The 19,494-nt window shown below is 41.5% G+C and overlaps 1 protein-coding gene across 12 annotated transcripts; it reads right to left on the bottom strand.

Moving 5' to 3' along the window:
• Window positions 1-948: 948 nt before the first annotated feature.
• Window positions 949-11,809, bottom strand: LOC139582939 (uncharacterized). Of its 12 annotated transcripts, none has more exons than XM_071413451.1 (15): window positions 10,605-11,809; window positions 7,174-7,265; window positions 6,864-6,928; window positions 6,645-6,771; window positions 5,503-5,697; window positions 5,157-5,359; window positions 4,908-4,979; window positions 4,620-4,686; window positions 4,410-4,537; window positions 4,191-4,260; window positions 3,881-4,090; window positions 3,603-3,641; window positions 3,183-3,434; window positions 2,902-3,017; window positions 949-2,667 (listed from the first exon to the last, which is right to left on the bottom strand). In XM_071413451.1, the coding sequence occupies exons 5-15, from the start codon at window positions 5,594-5,596 to the stop codon at window positions 2,629-2,631; spliced, it is 1,290 nt and encodes a 429-aa protein (XP_071269552.1). In that variant the 5' UTR covers window positions 5,597-5,697; window positions 6,645-6,771; window positions 6,864-6,928; window positions 7,174-7,265; window positions 10,605-11,809; the 3' UTR covers window positions 949-2,628. The 12 variants fall into 12 exon arrangements, with proteins under 12 accessions (XP_071269552.1, XP_071269553.1, XP_071269546.1 ...); XM_071413452.1 differs by having other exon boundaries at window positions 6,684-6,771; XM_071413445.1 differs by having other exon boundaries at window positions 6,726-6,771.
• Window positions 11,810-19,494: the final 7,685 nt, after the last annotated feature.

Raw genomic sequence — 19,494 nt, 5'->3', positions numbered from 1 at the left:
GTGGTGGCAGTCTTTCTTTGTGAACAGTTCGTAAGATCTGTGATTCGTCATGTAAGTTGAGAGGGGTGTATCTTGGCTATAAAAGATCTTTGTACTTTTCTGTTGGTACTCTCAACGTTTCATTAGAAATAGTGAATTGTTGAAGGTCAAATGCTATTGCAAAGCTTCTTATTATTAAAGATGTAGTTTAAGTATAACTCTGACTGGTGTGTAGTTTGTAACTCTCCTCATTTGGTAAAGCAGAAATATGCCACCACATTTGGCGACGGGGATGGGAAGTGAATCTTCACTCGGTGACCGCTCCTGAAGATCTGGGCAAATCGTGCACAAGGGATCCCTCAAACTTGGGATCTCAGGGAAACCACACGAAGCAGATGGACCCACCTTTGATCTGAGAGGCGGCGAGCCGAGTGGATACCACATCTCAAACTTAGTTTTTTTTAAAGAAAGAGGTGAGCGAACCACACTTGAAGTCGGGTTTTTAAATAAGCCTCTGTTACGTCGGCTCTGAGTGTGTATTCCTTTGTGAGGAGGGCACCTTGGAGGCGTAAGCAGGGCCGAGTCAGAGGAGAGTAATCTGAGAGTTTGCGGACTCAAAGATACTCTGCTACTGGTCGGTTGCGGGCGACCTAGAGCCGTCCTGACACTGAATTGATCACAGTGGAGATTGGTGCGGTCTGTGGGGGTGAGGGGCCAGGGTGACTGTGCGTTCTGTATGAAACACGGTACTTGGTGAAGCCCTATTGGAAGAAGGACCTCGTTCTGAAAGTGTCTGTGTGACTGTCTAAGTGACCCTCAGAGGTGGTGAATTCCAATTATTTTAAATGTGCTAGCCAGGTATGCCCTGGGTTACTCTGTGTGAGTATTTTGTTTTGGGACCACTATGTAATATTTTGATTACATTATTGTAACGCTCGTCGTTAGGAGAAAGAGAGGAGGACCAAATCGCAGCATGGTATGTATCCATATTTATTTGAATACTCTTCAATACGAACAAAACAATAAACAGAACGAAACCAACGACGCTACAATCCTGAACTAGTGAACATATAAAAAACATTGAACGCACGAACAGGAACAATCACCCACAAACAAACAGTGAAAACAGCTTACCTTAATATGGTTCCCAATGAGAGACAACGTAAAACACCTGCCTCTGATTGAGAACCATATCAGGCCAATAAGACACACCTAAACCAATGAAACACAAAACATAGAATATACCCACCCAGCTCACGTCCTGACCAACTAAACAAAGACTAAACAAAGGAAATAAGGTCAGGAACGTGACAATTATGGGTTTCCCTGTACATATAGACAGGGTGTGAAATCCTGTGTGGGTAATCTTTGTAGGAGCGTTCTGTGTGAGCGCGGTAGGTTGACTCTGTGTGGGTAACCTTTTAATTATGTTCTGATGTTCTGTGTGGACATCTGACCAGTTCTGTGTGAACATCTGACCAATCCTGTGTGGGTGATTCTTAAAGTTCTGTGTGAGTAACTAAGAATTTCTTACGTTTTATATGGATTCTGTGAATATATGAAAACATGATCAATTATATGTGTGTATAATCGATTACTAGTGATAACGATGCAAGTAATCCTGAGAATATAATTAGATACAACTTAAACCACCCATTCGTAGACGTACGTAGGTTTTGAGTTGGTATCTTTAATGGATAATTTGATAAAGACGAGGTTCTAATCTCGTTCCTGGTACTACATAGTACAAAAACACCAACTCATCCAATGGCATATATCAATTATCAACTCTAGATACTCCCATCTCAAGTAAGCCCCCTCTTGACTCCACTCCTGGACAAGCTCACTGAGGGGAGTGAGCCTCTAGGTCATACACTGTCCCAGGATAAGTGTAAGATCAGAGAGGACATACAATGTTTCCAGACACTGCCATACACCTCCCCCCAATGGGAAAAGGAGGGAGTGACTGGCGCACAGACATTGTGGAGACAAGTAATTGTTTCCCCATTAATCATGCCATCCCTTCACATGGTTTAAGAATAGGTAAAGACACATTCACATATGAAGACAATGTTCCATTCTGTTCTCTTCCCTTTCTGATATTCTGCATAGCACCAGGGACATGTGAAAGACAAGCCTGACCTCTCCCCTCTTTGGGCCCCAAGTGACTGAGCCCCAGCTGAGGGAAAAGTGCAACTGCCAACATCCAAAAGGATACATTCTAATGACAAGTATCTCACATAAGCATATTATGCAAATAAAACATCTTAATTATCTATGTTACCCAACTAATTCTGATTAATCCGCCACAATTATAATTTGTTTTACACTGCAGAAGTCCCACAGAGTCATGGAAGAGAACATTAACTTTCTCCACTACGTTTTTGTAGTGAGATGCAGATCTCTGGCTTGTGACAAAGCAGTTATCAAAAGTATGGTGCATCACCACTAGAATGGCATCTCTGTTACCTGCTGAGAGACAAAATGATGCCAAAACCCAAAACCCTTTTGTAGATTAAAGGTGGACAACATGGACCAATACAGATGTAACAGGACAGAAGACCATTATGACTTGGAAGTCCTCTGCACTGGTCTCCTCTCATTTAAGTCCCAAATCATCCACTTGCTTCACGAGTGCAAGGTGAGCGTTCAGGGTTTTTCCACACACTTGTGAATAGACTTGAACTTCTTGAAACAAAACATAACTAAATTACAACACTACATACAGTATATCCCCAAGATGTTGCATACAAAAGCAAAGTGGTGGATTTCCATTGCAGACATTTCACACTAGAAAGCTCATCACACATCAGCTATCAGAGCGGAGAGGTAAGGAGTGATTTATGCCAATTAGATTGACTGACAGGAAATGCATGAACAAATTATTTTCGATTAGTACAAAGCATATCTCAAGAATCTCACCCGGCAAATTTTTTGTTTCATTTCCTCAGAATCCACTGAAAAAATTCCACAGACTTCCAAGTTCTTTTCCTTCCTTTTCTTTTGGGTCCTGGATGTTACCAGGTACTGATGAGGACCTATCTGAAAGTAGCAATTGAAATCAAACTTTCTCAACACATTATTGTTTCCAATTCCTTAAAGGAGCAATCTGTGATTGATACATCAATTTTTTTTTACTTATAAATTGATGATACTTTAAAGGATTTAATGACATTGAACAGTGTTTAGGCTTTGATAATGACCTTTGTAGGATGTTGCAGATGGTTCAACAGCAGCTGCTCCTGAAGTGTATGGAAAGTATGATTTTGAGGTCTCCAGTTTGCCTTGCGACCTGAACTGCCCACTACCAGTGGTAATTGGAGAAGCATATGTTATTCCAGTTGCTCCTGAAGTATGAGGTGGGGTGTCCTTGAAGTTTTGCCTGTTCTGCCCACCAGTGGTAAGTGGCACATCTTTTCTTGGTCGTTTGGGGTGGGCCTCTACAGCACCTAAGGCTGAGGACAACATAAAGTACTATGAATTAAAATCCAATGTTTTTGCAGCACATTCTTGTGAGTCTGTGCACGTTATTGTGGTTGGCTTTGACAGCTGTAAAAGGGTTTAATAACATTATAGAATTCTGCTGTTTTGATAAAAACGAGCCGTGTTTAAGGTTGAGTTACCTGGTCGTTCTGAAGCGCCTTTAACAGATTGTTTATGTACTGGAAAAAATGTACATTGAGGCTGTTAACAGAGTAATTTCAGGCTAAGAAAAGACTGTGTTCGAGCTCCATTAAAGTCCCAATAGTGAATGTCTTGAATGTTTAACTTCTCAACAAAACTACACTATTCATGAAATTTACCTGTTTACAATATTTATACCATTATCTATGTCTTTAGATTCATGAAGGATGAGACCCAATGTTCTGCAACCAACACAGACAGCAGTTATGTCACTTACCTGCAACATTGGATAGCTGGGTTCCTGCTTTAGCAGAGTCAGCTGATGGGGACACAGCATTGCCCTCAGCCTCCATGGGCTCTTCTTGATTGTAGCTCTCAAGCAGTTCAACGTGTGCTTGAATGAAGTGCAGGGCTTTGGCCAGCTGCTTCTCCAAATCTTTAAGAATAGTTACGTAGCCATGTAACACTCCCCCAGGAACAAGTGCATCTGTAAAGAGAAAGTGACCAGTGCATACAATTACAACCAAAGATACACCACAAATGTATTGGGTGACAGCTATGCTGAAAGTCCTTGAAAAGGGACTTACTCTTCATGACAATAGCTGGAAGGAATTCCCCAAACTCGTTAAGAATTAAATCAATAGGTTTAGCTGTGTCCTAAGAAACAAAAATAACAGAAAACAGGGGGGGGATTAGTACATACAATGGAAATTTACATTGAATCAAAAACCTTTATTCTATTAACTATACTGAATGATCCCACAAAGTGGTACAGTAACCATAGAAGCTTTTGGGGCTATACCAACCTGTTTAGATTGGGTTAGAAGTTCACTGATCTTCTTCCTAAGTTTGAAATGCTTGAGGCCTGGCAGAAGTTCGTTAAGATCATCTCTTGTTAACTCTTGAATATCAATGTCCTCTTCAATTCCAGCTCCTGAAAACAAATATGATTTAATTAGGAAGAGTGTTTACAACAACTGACGATACAATGCATAAAGCTCAGGGAGATAACTTACTTGCAAGGGCAGATGCTGCAACTGGTGAGAGGTCCCTGATTTGCTCTTCCAAACTCATTGTCCTTGCCTAGGAGGAAGAGATTGATAGGCTATTTATTACTGTTCACAGGCTTACACAGCTGCTAACTGTATCATTTAATTGTATTTACCTGAAACATATTGTATTGTCACACTGATGATGCTGTAAGGAAACAGGATTTGATCCCCTCTACTCTGACCACCTCCCTCTGCTCTGACCTGTCATTCGTATTTTGACCAAGTAGCAAAGTCTGAAATGAGACGACATACCTCTAGGTTTTCCTGCTCAGGGGCATCACTGGCTTTTTCTCCAATTAGTTCCCAGACCTTATCATCCTGCACCTGAGTTAAAATACACAGTACACATACAGGTCAGTGTGCATGAGGAGTATTACAACTACGTGTTATTTCCCTAGACGTTACTAATCTCAACTCAAGCTCACCTTTTCCCATTTGTATTAATTGGGGACACAATGTTCCTCTTTATCTAAATTGTCATATTTAATAAAGGTGAACTACCGTTGGCTGTATTTCTGGCCTGTCCAGAATCTTTATAATTGCTTCTTCATTGCGTGGACACTTCAGTAGTCCTTTGCTCTCATGGAAGAGACAGTCCACTGTGAGTATTACATCACCTCTGGTCACTAGTCTGCTACTGTCAGGTACAGTGTAGTCTGAGTTGAAGGTGTGATGCAGCACTACCAGGATGACAGGTTTACCAGCTGCCAAGACAGTGAGGGACAAATAAGAGCTTTTGGAATTAGATGTCACTTTTTGAGAAGTTTCTTTATGAATTATTGATCACCTGGAAATAGTCCTGGTGACTGATTGTTACAGTACACTTGGTTCTGGGTGCCAAGATTACCTGGAATCTTCTGCAGTGCTGCTTCAACATCAGTCCCAGCACGAGAGACGATGGGACAGAAAGCCATGATGACATCACTCTCCTCTAGTGACATCACCTCAGTTAAACCTTTTGCAGTGAGACAGCGATTGATTTCCTTATGAGACCGCAGAGTATTTCCAGTCAGAATGGTGAAGAATTTCTCCGTCCTCCACTCTATAGAATAATAAGCATGTGATTTAAGTCTAGGGTTAAGCAACTGTGACACCTCAGTTACTACATTAGCATATTCAAGTGTCTTACAGCTAGCCTGGTCCATAAATGGCAGTGTTGTAGGCTAACTTAAATTGTACTGTAGAAGTCGCAGCTACAATAAAGACATCTAACTAGCCTGTTGGAATTCCTTATTGTGCCCTTACAGGCAATGTCCACTAAAATGGATGTGCACTGACAAAATGACGGAGCTCATTCATTTTCAATGAAAGGAAAGTGGATCTCGCCAAAATGAGCACGGATAGATAAGTTCGGCGAACAGAGCGATGCAAAAGGTTGGAGATAGCGGAACTCTTTGTTAATTCCTGATGATATTGCGGTGAAATTGACCAATTGGGGACACTGTTCTACTGATGCACAAATGTTCAGCACCATGGACAGCACCACAGCAGCGCAAACTATATACAGCTCGCCCGCTTGAAGTCCTAAAATACTGAAATGAGTTACCTCTGGTTCGTTCAGCCATTCCTAACGGGTAAATTAATGGGGAAAGAATAGGGTTTTGGGATAACCTCAAACCTTATTTACGGCGTTTAACACAGGCTAAGGAGATATTTTGTATAAATGTATAAGATCTCCTGGGCCTGTGTTTACCACAGACCTTATTTCAGCATTTATTCAAAAAGCCTACAAAAACGAAATGTATTTCCCAAGAAGCTTTATCCAACGAACGATGGCGGAGTTAATGCCTACAAAAACACGCCATTACTATTGCTCTCTCTACCGGCGCACAAACATTCAGCACCGTGGACAGCGCCACGACCAGCGCAAACTGATAGCTAGTCGACCTAACATTTTCAGACACTTCTGTTTTGCCAAGATGCCCATTGTTCCCGTTCCCTTGACATGTAGATGTGTTAAATAAATAGAAAAGTATTGCAATAGCCTACTGCGCTAAGACTCTTTGATATCCTGCTACAGGTGGTTACCACAAGTTAATTGGGACCCAGATCATGTTAATCTGTGCATACTTGGTGGGAGGATCCTGAATGGCTTTTCCAAACTCTTTGTCCTTGCCTAGGAGGAAGAGATTGATAGGTTATTTATTAGTCCAAAACATTGTTCACAGGCTTACACAGCTGCTAACTGTATCATTTCATTGTAGTTACCTGACTCATACTTGTCACACTGATGCTGCTGTAGGGAAACAGGATTTGATGTCCTCTGCTCTGATCTTGAAAAGATAACAGATTCAGGACGGTAGGCCTATTCTGATACTGAACTTTACAACATTGTCAGATAGAAAATACATTGTGCCCAGAGAATTCATTTTCCTTACTGTTCCTTGCTGTAAAAGGTACATTTATCAACGTTTTTCATAATTCAATAAGCCTGGGCAATCAAATAACAAATTCACTGATTAGGGCAAGGTAAGAGTCATTAGGCTGAGGATGCAAAATCTTACGAATATAAACTCACCTGCTGCTGTTTATCAACCTTTATTACGTTGCCAGGTAAGACCCACGGAGAAACAGTCACTGTTTAGATGAGTGGAACGTCAAATACTGACACTGCAGAGACACACAAAGGATTGCCTGTTACTGAAACACTTAATTACATCGATCGTGTTATCATTTCCCTCCTATACTAGCTTTAATGGTGAGAAGGAAGAAACAAAAGCTTGATACCCAGTATAAAATGGTGCTCTTGGTTGGTCGTGACAGACAACCACTACGCAGATGCACACCGGGTATCACGGTCGCGGGGTTAAAATCACTGGGGAAGCCAAGCCCCCCCCCCCCCCCACCACCAGAAAAGCCATATTACATCCTACACTGTATGTGCTGTGATAATTGCGTTGTTTGCTGTTAATTCATATGCCTTGCGAGTGTGATAAATAGGCCTAAAGGCCGAGACAATAAGAAGACACAGTGGCAGAATACATTTGAACAAAACCTTTGTTTTATCACATAACAGCAACCTCTGTCTGAGGAAATCCATGACGCAAATTGCATGTAACAGACCTACATGACCTACAGCATGGTTAAGGAAGTTAATGTTTCTGACATTTTCAGACCAATAAACAACTATTGATTTAGAACCACAGAGAGTTACTGCAAGTCACAAAGAAAACAGGCGCTGCCTCCACTGTTCCAGCACCATTTCAACTTCAACATTTTATCATCAAATCACCTCTGCTTAGTATAATACAGTGACAACTAAATGATACCAAAAACAATTGAGTCCAACCATGGCTGTACATGGTTCTGATTTTAGTTTGCGCTTGCGTGTGTGCGTGCGTGCGCCTTCGTGAAAGTAGAAACACATGCTGACTCACCCTATTTGTAGAGAAATGTTTGGATCAGAATCGATCTTAAAATCATTGGCCAGTACGGAGAATTAAGTAAAACCACAAGTCCAAATCCCTATATCCATCCATGGCTAATTTAGGAAAGGGCCAATTTTAGCTAGCTAGCTAGCTAGCCACCGGTGGACAACAACACAATGAGATGCAACAATTCAAGTTGTTTCTGTTAATGACGTATGCTCTCAAAGCGATTTGATAGGAGAGACGCCAAATCCAAGCTGGCTTCCCTTTAGACTTAGTTTTTTTTCGCCAGGACCATTCACAGTTGAACTCACTCAGTTTAGCTCAACGCTGATTAGCACATTTTTGTTTCGCTCACTCTGATGCTTTCTCTGGTGAGATACGTTTACCCTCTTGCGAATTGAAGGAAAATTATGAAACACAGATCTGAAAAATATCTCTATTTTTTTACCCCGATTTAGTGATATGCGATCTTGTCTCATTGTTGCAACTCCCCAACAGGCTCAGGAGGTGAAGGTCGAGTAATGCGTCCTCCGAAACTTTCCCGCCAAACTGCGCTTCTTAACACCCGCCCGCTTAACCGGAAGCCAGCTGCACCAATGTGTGGGAGGAAGCACCATTCATCAGACAACCGTTGTCAGCCTGCAGGTGCCCGGCCCGCCACAAGGTGTCGCTAGACCACAATGAGCCAAGTAAAGCCACCCAAACCCTCCACTAACCCGGACGACACTGGGCCAATTGTGCGCCACCCTATGGGACTCCCGGGTCACGGCCGGTTGTGACACAGCCTGGGATCGAACCCGCATCTGTAGTGACGCATCAAACACTGCTTCCCAGGGATTTTACCCACACACAGCTAATGTTGACACCCATAACCTAAGAGGTCTTCAGCAGGTTGGGTGCTGCCGGCAGCAATGACTTGAGTCTGCGCGACATCAGACGCTGTGCGTGTCTACTGTCCATCCCCTCTGTGGCGTGTTGCACCACTGCAGTATAGCTGACCATATGTCCATACTGTCTAGCTTGGCCCTCTTGCAAAAGCATTTCACTCTCTTGGCAGCTGACTCTGCCTTTCCATTGGCTCCTGGATGGTGAGGGGAGGAGGTGACATGAATGAATCCACACTGCAATTTAAACAAATCTGGTTGATTCATAGCACCCCCCATTCTCTGTGATTACACAGTCTGGTTGTCCATGATGGCAAACTGGACTTTGCAGAATGTGACAACCATGTCAGCTGACACGTCTGGCAGTGGCTCCACCTCCCAGTAATCTGCGTAATGATCAACCATAATCAGGAAGTCCTTTCCTATATACGCAAAAAGGTCCATGCTCACTGTTTGCCATGGGCTCTCTGGGATGTCATGTGAAATCATTGATTCGTTTTGCTGTGCTCGTGCGTATTCATTACAGGCTGAGCAGTTGGATACATGTCCTTGATTTCCCCTCTCATGTTCGGCCAGAAAAGTGTGTCCCTTGCCTGTCTACAGCGTGCCTCCCCGCCAATGTGTCTTGCATTTATGCGGCTCAGCATTTCCGGCCTCAGTCAGGGTTAGAGGAAGGGTTAGCTAACATGCTAAAGAGTTGCAGCGTAGCTAAAAAGTAGGAGGTAGATGAAAAGCTGCTAATTAGCTAAAGTTGTCCGTGATGAGATTCCAAATCGCAACCTTTGATTTGCTAGACGTTCGCCTTATACACCGACCCCGACAAACCACCCTAAGTAGCCATCTGTTTTATGTAACCAAACATAACATTACTAATTTGAGTGTCTCAGATGTACATTTACTATGTTATGTCTAGTCTATGAGACCAGACTGAAAATGGACATCTCCAAGCACAGACTCCACTAGATCATTGAACACGTCATGATATTCGCTCAGCAGCTCTTTGGGGCACTGCTCCACTTTGTTTAGCTCGGCTGGAATTGTGAGTTATGAGTCCTAAGTGCTCACACGTAAAACCAGAGAGTAGTGGGTTTTGATCCAACTCCACAACTTCAAAGACTAGCTTGTGCTTAACCCCCTTAAACACAGTCTGTGTGATTTCAGCCCACTGATCAAATTAGCTCTCCTGAGTACAGCTTCAGTTGTGTGTTGCTTGCCTGTAATGGGGTATTTGGTGATATTCTCTTTCACTCTCCTACTCATTACATGTTGCACCTGTATCAAACTGGCATTATTGTCTTTTATTATTCTGTTTTAGCTGCACAAACCATTTCTGGCCCTGAGAGTGAGCTGTAACGATGCAGACCAGTTCCTCTCTGTCAGAGCATCCCTCTCTATATATATAATATCCTCCACAACATGCACTTTCTTTACCCTGCCTGACACACCTTTACAAAATGCATATCAAGCCTAGACAGACCATAGTGCAGATCTAGCGCCCATGCACTATCGGCTGCCCAAACTAGAAAAATATACACAAATTAAGATGACCAATTCGTAGTCTACTTACCGCATAATATTGTCACGACGTCAACCAACACAGATAATAAACAAACTAGTCACAATCACTTTTGGACGAGAGGTTCGTCAAATACCAGATCAAAAGTAATATAATCTTAATTTATGTAAACACTTACGTGTCGGTATTTTCACTCTTGAAACGTCCTCCTGATTTCTAGTAATCAGAAAGTGAAAGTGTCAGGCTATAACAGCCCCAGCCCGTTGGTCGGTCGGGGACGACATTCAACTCACAATCAGCCAACCGTCTCTATGGCTCTGACAAAATAAATAGTTTAGTTTTATTCATTCGTTTTTATTGGTTTCTTGCACAGCAGGTCATTATTGTCACAACAATACTCAATTTTCTGACAAAGTAAAGGTCAAATAGCTTGACACAATGCAAGTATTGATTGGTTTAACATAAATAATCTGCATGAATTTGTGAGTTCATTGGCTCACATATTAGACATAGTAATGTTTAAGGCATGTCTAAAGCATGTTCAGTATATTATTTAAACAATAAGGGCCGAGGGGGTGTGGTATGTGGCCAATATACCACAGCTGATGCTGCCTTCATAACCATGATTGGCTAAAGTCCAACAAGATGCCTAAACCATCAACTAAAAGTACAGCTATCATTCTTGTAAACATATTACTGGAAAGCTTTTTATAAATAGTTTGGTTTTTGCATTTAACTGTTAAATGCTTTTATAGAGGTAATTTCCTTAGTAGGTGAGGTCAGCATGTGGGAGAAGTTGGAGATCAGGATGATGGATGAGTTTCCCACTAGTAATGACCAGTTGGGGGGCCATTCAAGTGGATTTTTCCCAGTTGTATGTGGTAATTTCCAACTTTGTCATGAATGCAGCATGAGGGCTGTTTTTAGGCACAGAGCAAAGTGAAGTGTCTGGATACAGCCCTTAGCCGTGGTATATTGTCTTTACACGTGCCGCAACCAACCAGTTAGCAAGTCGTACATTTCCGATTTCCGACCAGCACATGAACGCTACAAAAATGTTTCAGGCAGTCAACATCTAGGAGCTAAACTTCCCGGTTTATAATAATATTGAATATATTGTTTTGTTTTATCACAGGTATAACCATCTCAGTCATTATCAATGTATAAATTGTATTTTAAGCACACATTTCTTGTTTTTGTTTGATGTTGTAGCTGCGGCCTACACATAAAGTAAATATACAGGTACACGGCTTGGAAAGAGAGTATACCACTACATGTTATAGTAGGCTAATTTCAGATGATTGAGATGCATGTGTCTATTCCCCCTAAAGAAATATCTCACAATGTAATAATCATCAGAAAATGTACTTCCTGCAATTGATTTCAGTCATAGACATTGGATGCATTACAAGAGGACCACACAATGTGTCTGTCCTCTGTTCTCGAATAAGGGGTGTTCTGGTCCTCTGTAGGACATACTCTGGAGGGTAGAAAACAGCAACAGTGGTAATTGAGGAAAATGTCACAACAGCTTGTCTCCTGAGAAGAGATTAACATACTGCATCTCAACTTCATTTGGAAATAATTAGATATCTGTTTAGAGTAACACAAATATTTCATTTGGAGTTTATAATATAAAAAAATATCATGTTCATACTACTAGTGTAGTGAATGTAGAATATAACAAAGATAAAGTAAACTACCATTGGCTGTACAGTTTGCCTCTCATGAGCCCTACTGGCTCGTGCTTCATTTATAGTCTGAAAAAATAAGTGATAAAAAATAGGAACATTTCTATGACTTCCTCTGATACATTATCTACAGAGTGACACAGTACTGAATTAAAACACTTCAAATGGTGATACCTCAGGGCGTATGTCAAGCTTCTTCAAAATGTCATTGACTGCTGCTTCATTGCGTGGACACTTCAGTAGTCCTTTGCTCTCATGGAAGAGACAGTCCACTGTGAGTATTACATCACCTCTGGTCACTAATCTGCTACTGTCAGGTACAGTGTAGTCTGGATCGAAGGTGTGATCCAGCACTACCAGGATGACAGGTTTACCAGCTGTCAAGAGAGAAACAAAATACATGTCAACATCAACGATAGAACTGGATGAGTACAGTGACAATTGCTAAATATAATGTGACAAGCATAAATTACTGTTGCAGAGGAGTCACATTTTGATAAGAATATAGTGCTGAACTTAAAGGAGCAATCTGCAGTTGCTACATCCATTGGATTTCTAAATTAATTATATACAGTGCCTTCGAAAAAATATTCAGAGACCTTGACTTTTTCCACATTTTGTTACGTTACAGCCTTATTGTAAAATGTATTAAATACTTTTTTTCCCTCAGCAATCTACACACAATACCCCATAATGACAAAAGTGAATACCCCATAATGACAAAAGCAAAAACAGGTTATTAGACATTTTTGTAAATGTACTAAAAATAGAAAACAGAAATACCTTATTTACATAATTATTCAGACCCTTTGCTATGAGACTCAGAATTTAGCTCAGATGCATCCTGTTTCCATTAATCATCCTTGAGATGTTTCTACAACTTGATTGGAGTCTACCTTGGATAAATTCAATTGATTGGACATGATTTGGAAAGGCACACACTTGTCTATGTAAGGTCCCACAGTTGACCATGCATGTCAGCGCAAAACCAAGCCATGAGGTCGAAGGAATTGTCCGTAGAGCTCCAAGACAGGATTGTGTCGAGGCACAGATTTGGGGAAGGGAACCAAAACATGTCTGCAGCATTGAAGGTCCCCAAGAACACAGTGGCCTCCATCATTCTTAAATTGAAGAAGTTTGGAACCACCAAGACTCTGTAAGGACTGCTGTTGTATTTCTGTAAGGCCTTATGTATGAGAGTCACTGCATTATGTGGTGGCAGTCTTTCTTTGTGAACAGTTCGTAAGATCTGTGATTCGTCATGTAAGTTGAGAGGGGTGTATCTTGGCTATAAAAGATCTTTGTACTTTTCTGTTGGTACTCTCAACGTTTCATTAGAAATAGTGAATTGTTGAAGGTCAAATGCTATTGCAAAGCTTCTTATTATTAAAGATGTAGTTTAAGTATAACTCTGACTGGTGTGTAGTTTGTAACTCTCCTCATTTGGTAAAGCAGAAATATGCCACCACATTTGGCGACGGGGATGGGAAGTGAATCTTCACTCGGTGACCGCTCCTGAAGATCTGGGCAAATCGTGCACAAGGGATCCCTCAAACTTGGGATCTCAGGGAAACCACACGAAGCAGATGGACCCACCTTTGATCTGAGAGGCGGCGAGCCGAGTGGATACCACATCTCAAACTTAGTTTTTTTTAAAGAAAGAGGTGAGCGAACCACACTTGAAGTCGGGTTTTTAAATAAGCCTCTGTTACGTCGGCTCTGAGTGTGTATTCCTTTGTGAGGAGGGCACCTTGGAGGCGTAAGCAGGGCCGAGTCAGAGGAGAGTAATCTGAGAGTTTGCGGACTCAAAGATACTCTGCTACTGGTCGGTTGCGGGCGACCTAGAGCCGTCCTGACACTGAATTGATCACAGTGGAGATTGGTGCGGTCTGTGGGGGTGAGGGGCCAGGGTGACTGTGCGTTCTGTATGAAACACGGTACTTGGTGAAGCCCTATTGGAAGAAGGACCTCGTTCTGAAAGTGTCTGTGTGACTGTCTAAGTGACCCTCAGAGGTGGTGAATTCCAATTATTTTAAATGTGCTAGCCAGGTATGCCCTGGGTTACTCTGTGTGAGTATTTTGTTTTGGGACCACTATGTAATATTTTGATTACATTATTGTAACGCTCGTCGTTAGGAGAAAGAGAGGAGGACCAAATCGCAGCATGGTATGTATCCATATTTATTTGAATACTCTTCAATACGAACAAAACAATAAACAGAACGAAACCAACGACGCTACAATCCTGAACTAGTGAACATATAAAAAACATTGAACGCACGAACAGGAACAATCACCCACAAACAAACAGTGAAAACAGCTTACCTTAATATGGTTCCCAATGAGAGACAACGTAAAACACCTGCCTCTGATTGAGAACCATATCAGGCCAATAAGACACACCTAAACCAATGAAACACAAAACATAGAATATACCCACCCAGCTCACGTCCTGACCAACTAAACAAAGACTAAACAAAGGAAATAAGGTCAGGAACGTGACAATTATGGGTTTCCCTGTACATATAGACAGGGTGTGAAATCCTGTGTGGGTAATCTTTGTAGGAGCGTTCTGTGTGAGCGCGGTAGGTTGACTCTGTGTGGGTAACCTTTTAATTATGTTCTGATGTTCTGTGTGGACATCTGACCAGTTCTGTGTGAACATCTGACCAATCCTGTGTGGGTGATTCTTAAAGTTCTGTGTGAGTAACTAAGAATTTCTTACGTTTTATATGGATTCTGTGAATATATGAAAACATGATCAATTATATGTGTGTATAATCGATTACTAGTGATAACGATGCAAGTAATCCTGAGAATATAATTAGATACAACTTAAACCACCCATTCGTAGACGTACGTAGGTTTTGAGTTGGTATCTTTAATGGATAATTTGATAAAGACGAGGTTCTAATCTCGTTCCTGGTACTACATAGTACAAAAACACCAACTCATCCAATGGCATATATCAATTATCAACTCTAGATACTCCCATCTCAAGTAAGCCCCCTCTTGACTCCACTCCTGGACAAGCTCACTGAGGGGAGTGAGCCTCTAGGTCATACACTGTCCCAGGATAAGTGTAAGATCAGAGAGGACATACAATGTTTCCAGACACTGCCATACACCTCCCCCCAATGGGAAAAGGAGGGAGTGACTGGCGCACAGACATTGTGGAGACAAGTAATTGTTTCCCCATTAATCATGCCATCCCTTCACATGGTTTAAGAATAGGTAAAGACACATTCACATATGAAGACAATGTTCCATTCTGTTCTCTTCCCTTTCTGATATTCTGCATAGCACCAGGGACATGTGAAAGACAAGCCTGACCTCTCCCCTCTTTGGGCCCCAAGTGACTGAGCCCCAGCTGAGGGAAAAGTGCAACTGCCAACATCCAAAAGGATACATTCTAATGACAAGTATCTCACATAAGCATATTATGCAAATAAAACATCTTAATTATCTATGTTACCCAACTAATTCTGATTAATCCGCCACAATTATAATTTGTTTTACACTGCAGAAGTCCCACAGAGTCATGGAAGAGAACATTAACTTTCTCCACTACGTTTTTGTAGTGAGATGCAGATCTCTGGCTTGTGACAAAGCAGTTATCAAAAGTATGGTGCATCACCACTAGAATGGCATCTCTGTTACCTGCTGAGAGACAAAATGATGCCAAAACCCAAAACCCTTTTGTAGATTAAAGGTGGACAACATGGACCAATACAGATGTAACAGGACAGAAGACCATTATGACTTGGAAGTCCTCTGCACTGGTCTCCTCTCATTTAAGTCCCAAATCATCCACTTGCTTCACGAGTGCAAGGTGAGCGTTCAGGGTTTTTCCACACACTTGTGAATAGACTTGAACTTCTTGAAACAAAACATAACTAAATTACAACACTACATACAGTATATCCCCAAGATGTTGCATACAAAAGCAAAGTGGTGGATTTCCATTGCAGACATTTCACACTAGAAAGCTCATCACACATCAGCTATCAGAGCGGAGAGGTAAGGAGTGATTTATGCCAATTAGATTGACTGACAGGAAATGCATGAACAAATTATTTTCGATTAGTACAAAGCATATCTCAAGAATCTCACCCGGCAAATTTTTTGTTTCATTTCCTCAGAATCCACTGAAAAAATTCCACAGACTTCCAAGTTCTTTTCCTTCCTTTTCTTTTGGGTCCTGGATGTTACCAGGTACTGATGAGGACCTATCTGAAAGTAGCAATTGAAATCAAACTTTCTCAACACATTATTGTTTCCAATTCCTTAAAGGAGCAATCTGTGATTGATACATCAATTTTTTTTTACTTATAAATTGATGATACTTTAAAGGATTTAATGACATTGAACAGTGTTTAGGCTTTGATAATGACCTTTGTAGGATGTTGCAGATGGTTCAACAGCAGCTGCTCCTGAAGTGTATGGAAAGTATGATTTTGAGGTCTCCAGTTTGCCTTGCGACCTGAACTGCCCACTACCAGTGGTAATTGGAGAAGCATATGTTATTCCAGTTGCTCCTGAAGTATGAGGTGGGGTGTCCTTGAAGTTTTGCCTGTTCTGCCCACCAGTGGTAAGTGGCACATCTTTTCTTGGACGTTTGGGGTGGGCCTCTACAGCACCTAAGGCTGAGGACAACATAAAGTACTATGAATTAAAATCCAGTGTTTTCTGTGCAAGTCATGGTGGTTGGCTTTGCCAGCTGTAAAATGGTTTAATAACATTATAGAATTCTTATGTTAAAAAATGTGAAAAATGCGAAAAATGTGAAAAATGTGCACTATTGTCTGATACCCCAACACCAACAGTATAATATTGTGTGCGTCCAAAGTCCATAGCCTATTGCTTTTGGTTGGTCGTGGCAGACAGCCACTAGGCAGATGAACAGCGGGTATCATGGTCGCAAGGCATATAAATTAACAGTAGCGGTGTGTGCGTAAAATTACTGGGGAAGCCAAAGCCATATTACATCCTACACTGTATGTGCTGTGATAATTGCGTTGTTTGCTGTTAATTCATATGCCTTGCAACCATGATATATTACAGTAGTCCTAAAGGATTAGACAATAAGAAGACACAGTGGCAGAATACATTTCAACCACTCCAGTTCAGCCCCGGTCATCTCTGCGTCTATTTTCAGTCCCTCAGAGGAAAGTATGTGTCCATGAAACAGAACTGCTTTCAGCTTGAACTGCAGTTTTTGCACACCGAGCCTGAGCCTCACCTCCCTGCACCGCTCCATCAGTGCACGCAGGTTGTTATTGTGGTCACGCTCCGTCCTCTTCATCGGAGTCTCTGCATCAGACAACAAGAATATCGTCTGTAAACGGCTCGATGCCTCTGAGGTCACCCAGCAGTTCATGTTTCTTACGTTGCTAGATCTTGGGGGCCAAGGACACGCCAAAGGGAAGTTTCAGCCATCTCATCCTTCCCCATGGCATCCAGAATGTAGTCAGCTGGCTGCTGTCCTCATCGAGTTTACAGTGGAGATAGGCATCTCAGGCATCCACCAGTGTAAATACGCGTGCCTTGGGCAGTTTGTACAACACATCCTCTAATGCTGGCATAAGGTAGTGAAACCTTTTCAGTGCCTGATAAAGGGGCTTTGGGTCCATACATAATCTGATATTTTCTGGCTTGGCAACCATGACCAGGTTGCTTAGCCAGGGCATCGGATCAGTCACTGGGGTGACATGTTCATCACGCTCATATTTATCTAGTTGGGCTTTGTCGTGGAACATCGTCTCAGAAATATAACACTCGTAAGAACTTGTGAAATCAAATAGACTTTTTAATACAATTTGTATAGTAAGACGGAATGTCCCGCGGAACACACAATTTCCCAGTACACATATATGCAAATTCATTGAATTCAAAAGTTCTTTAGTATTTACTGGTTTCTTTTTAGGAAATTTGAAAGAGAGACTTACGTGGCGCCCCTCTCGCTGAGACAGGATCTCTGAAACAATCCATACAAACATTTCAACTATGTAAGAACAGGCTTACCTTTTTATAGTTGTGGCCATATTGTTTGCAAGATTGTCCAAAGAAACTATCACCAGCCCTGAACGCCATTCCTCAGTCCCTGTCCCTCCTGGCTAAGCTCGCCAAATATGTCGTGGAACATCGTCTCAGAAATATAACACTCGTAAGAACTTGTGAAATCAAATAGACTTTTTAATACAATTTGTATAGCAAGCCGGAATGTCCCGCGGAACACCCAATTTCCCAGAGCCCTACCTCTTATATTTATAAACACATAGTATTATGTCCATCCCTTATGCAAATAAAGTTTCTTTTCTTAAGTCATTCGCCACCATTATCTTTTAGTTCAAGCTTCCTGCTTGTTCACGCCCAATAACGCCCATATCTGCTTTCAGTTAGATTATAATGGTGGCCGGACCCTCTATCTTAGTGTGTCAGCAGATTCTGTGTCTCTTCCTTTCATTAATGTGTCAATGTACTCTTTGTTCTGCCTTTATTGGAATCAGCAGATTCTATCCTATAAGCCTTCTTTTTAGAAAGAGCTGACTATGGGTCCTTTTATCATTAGTGTGTCAGGTCAGCAGACCATGTGTCTCCCCCTTTCATTAATGTGTCAATCTACTCTTTGTTCTGTTCTCCCCTATCCTTAGTGTGTCCAATTGTCTTAGGCGCCTATGTGTCTCCCTGTCTTCCTGTGGTCTATTTTTAATGTTCAGCTATCCTATACGTCTCATTTACTCCTACAGCTTTCACTCATGCCTTCAAGGCTATAGCTACATTCCATTGTGCATTTTGCACAGGGGCGACGTCGGGTCCAGTACAAAGTGGCAAGCTGGTCTTCATTTCGCATTTCGTATTATTTTGTATTTATCCGAGACACTCCATTTAGTATCATATGTTACGGGGCTTTGGTATGGTATGGTATGGTTTAATTTGTGGATGTCCGTCATCCATTTCGCATGATGTTTTACGAATTACAATTTGTATTATAGTTACGAATTTGCTAAATGTACAATATGTAACGAATTGCAAAACATAATATGTGTTCTGAATTTGCAAATCACATGATATGTTATGAATTCTAGCTTGGTGGATAACGTTAGCTAGCTAGTCAACCATCACAAATAATAAACAAACTAGACACAATCAGGTTTGGACGAGAGGTTCGTCAAATACCAGATCAAAAGTAATATAATCTTAATTTATGTAAACACTTACGTGTCAGGAATTTTCACTCTTGAACCGTCCTCCTGATTTCTAGTAATCAGAAAGTGAAAGTGGCAGTAGGCTATCACAGCCTGTTGATTGGTCGGGGATAACATTCAACTCATAATCAGGACCGTCTCTATGGCTCTGACAAAATAAATAGCCTCC

The sequence above is a fragment of the Salvelinus alpinus genome, chromosome 8 (genome assembly GCF_045679555.1).
Source record: "Salvelinus alpinus chromosome 8, SLU_Salpinus.1, whole genome shotgun sequence".
Classification (NCBI taxonomy): Eukaryota; Metazoa; Chordata; class Actinopteri; order Salmoniformes; family Salmonidae; genus Salvelinus; species Salvelinus alpinus.
The sequence above is the reverse complement of the archived record's forward strand: the minus strand, read 5'-3'. Positions and strand labels throughout refer to the sequence as shown.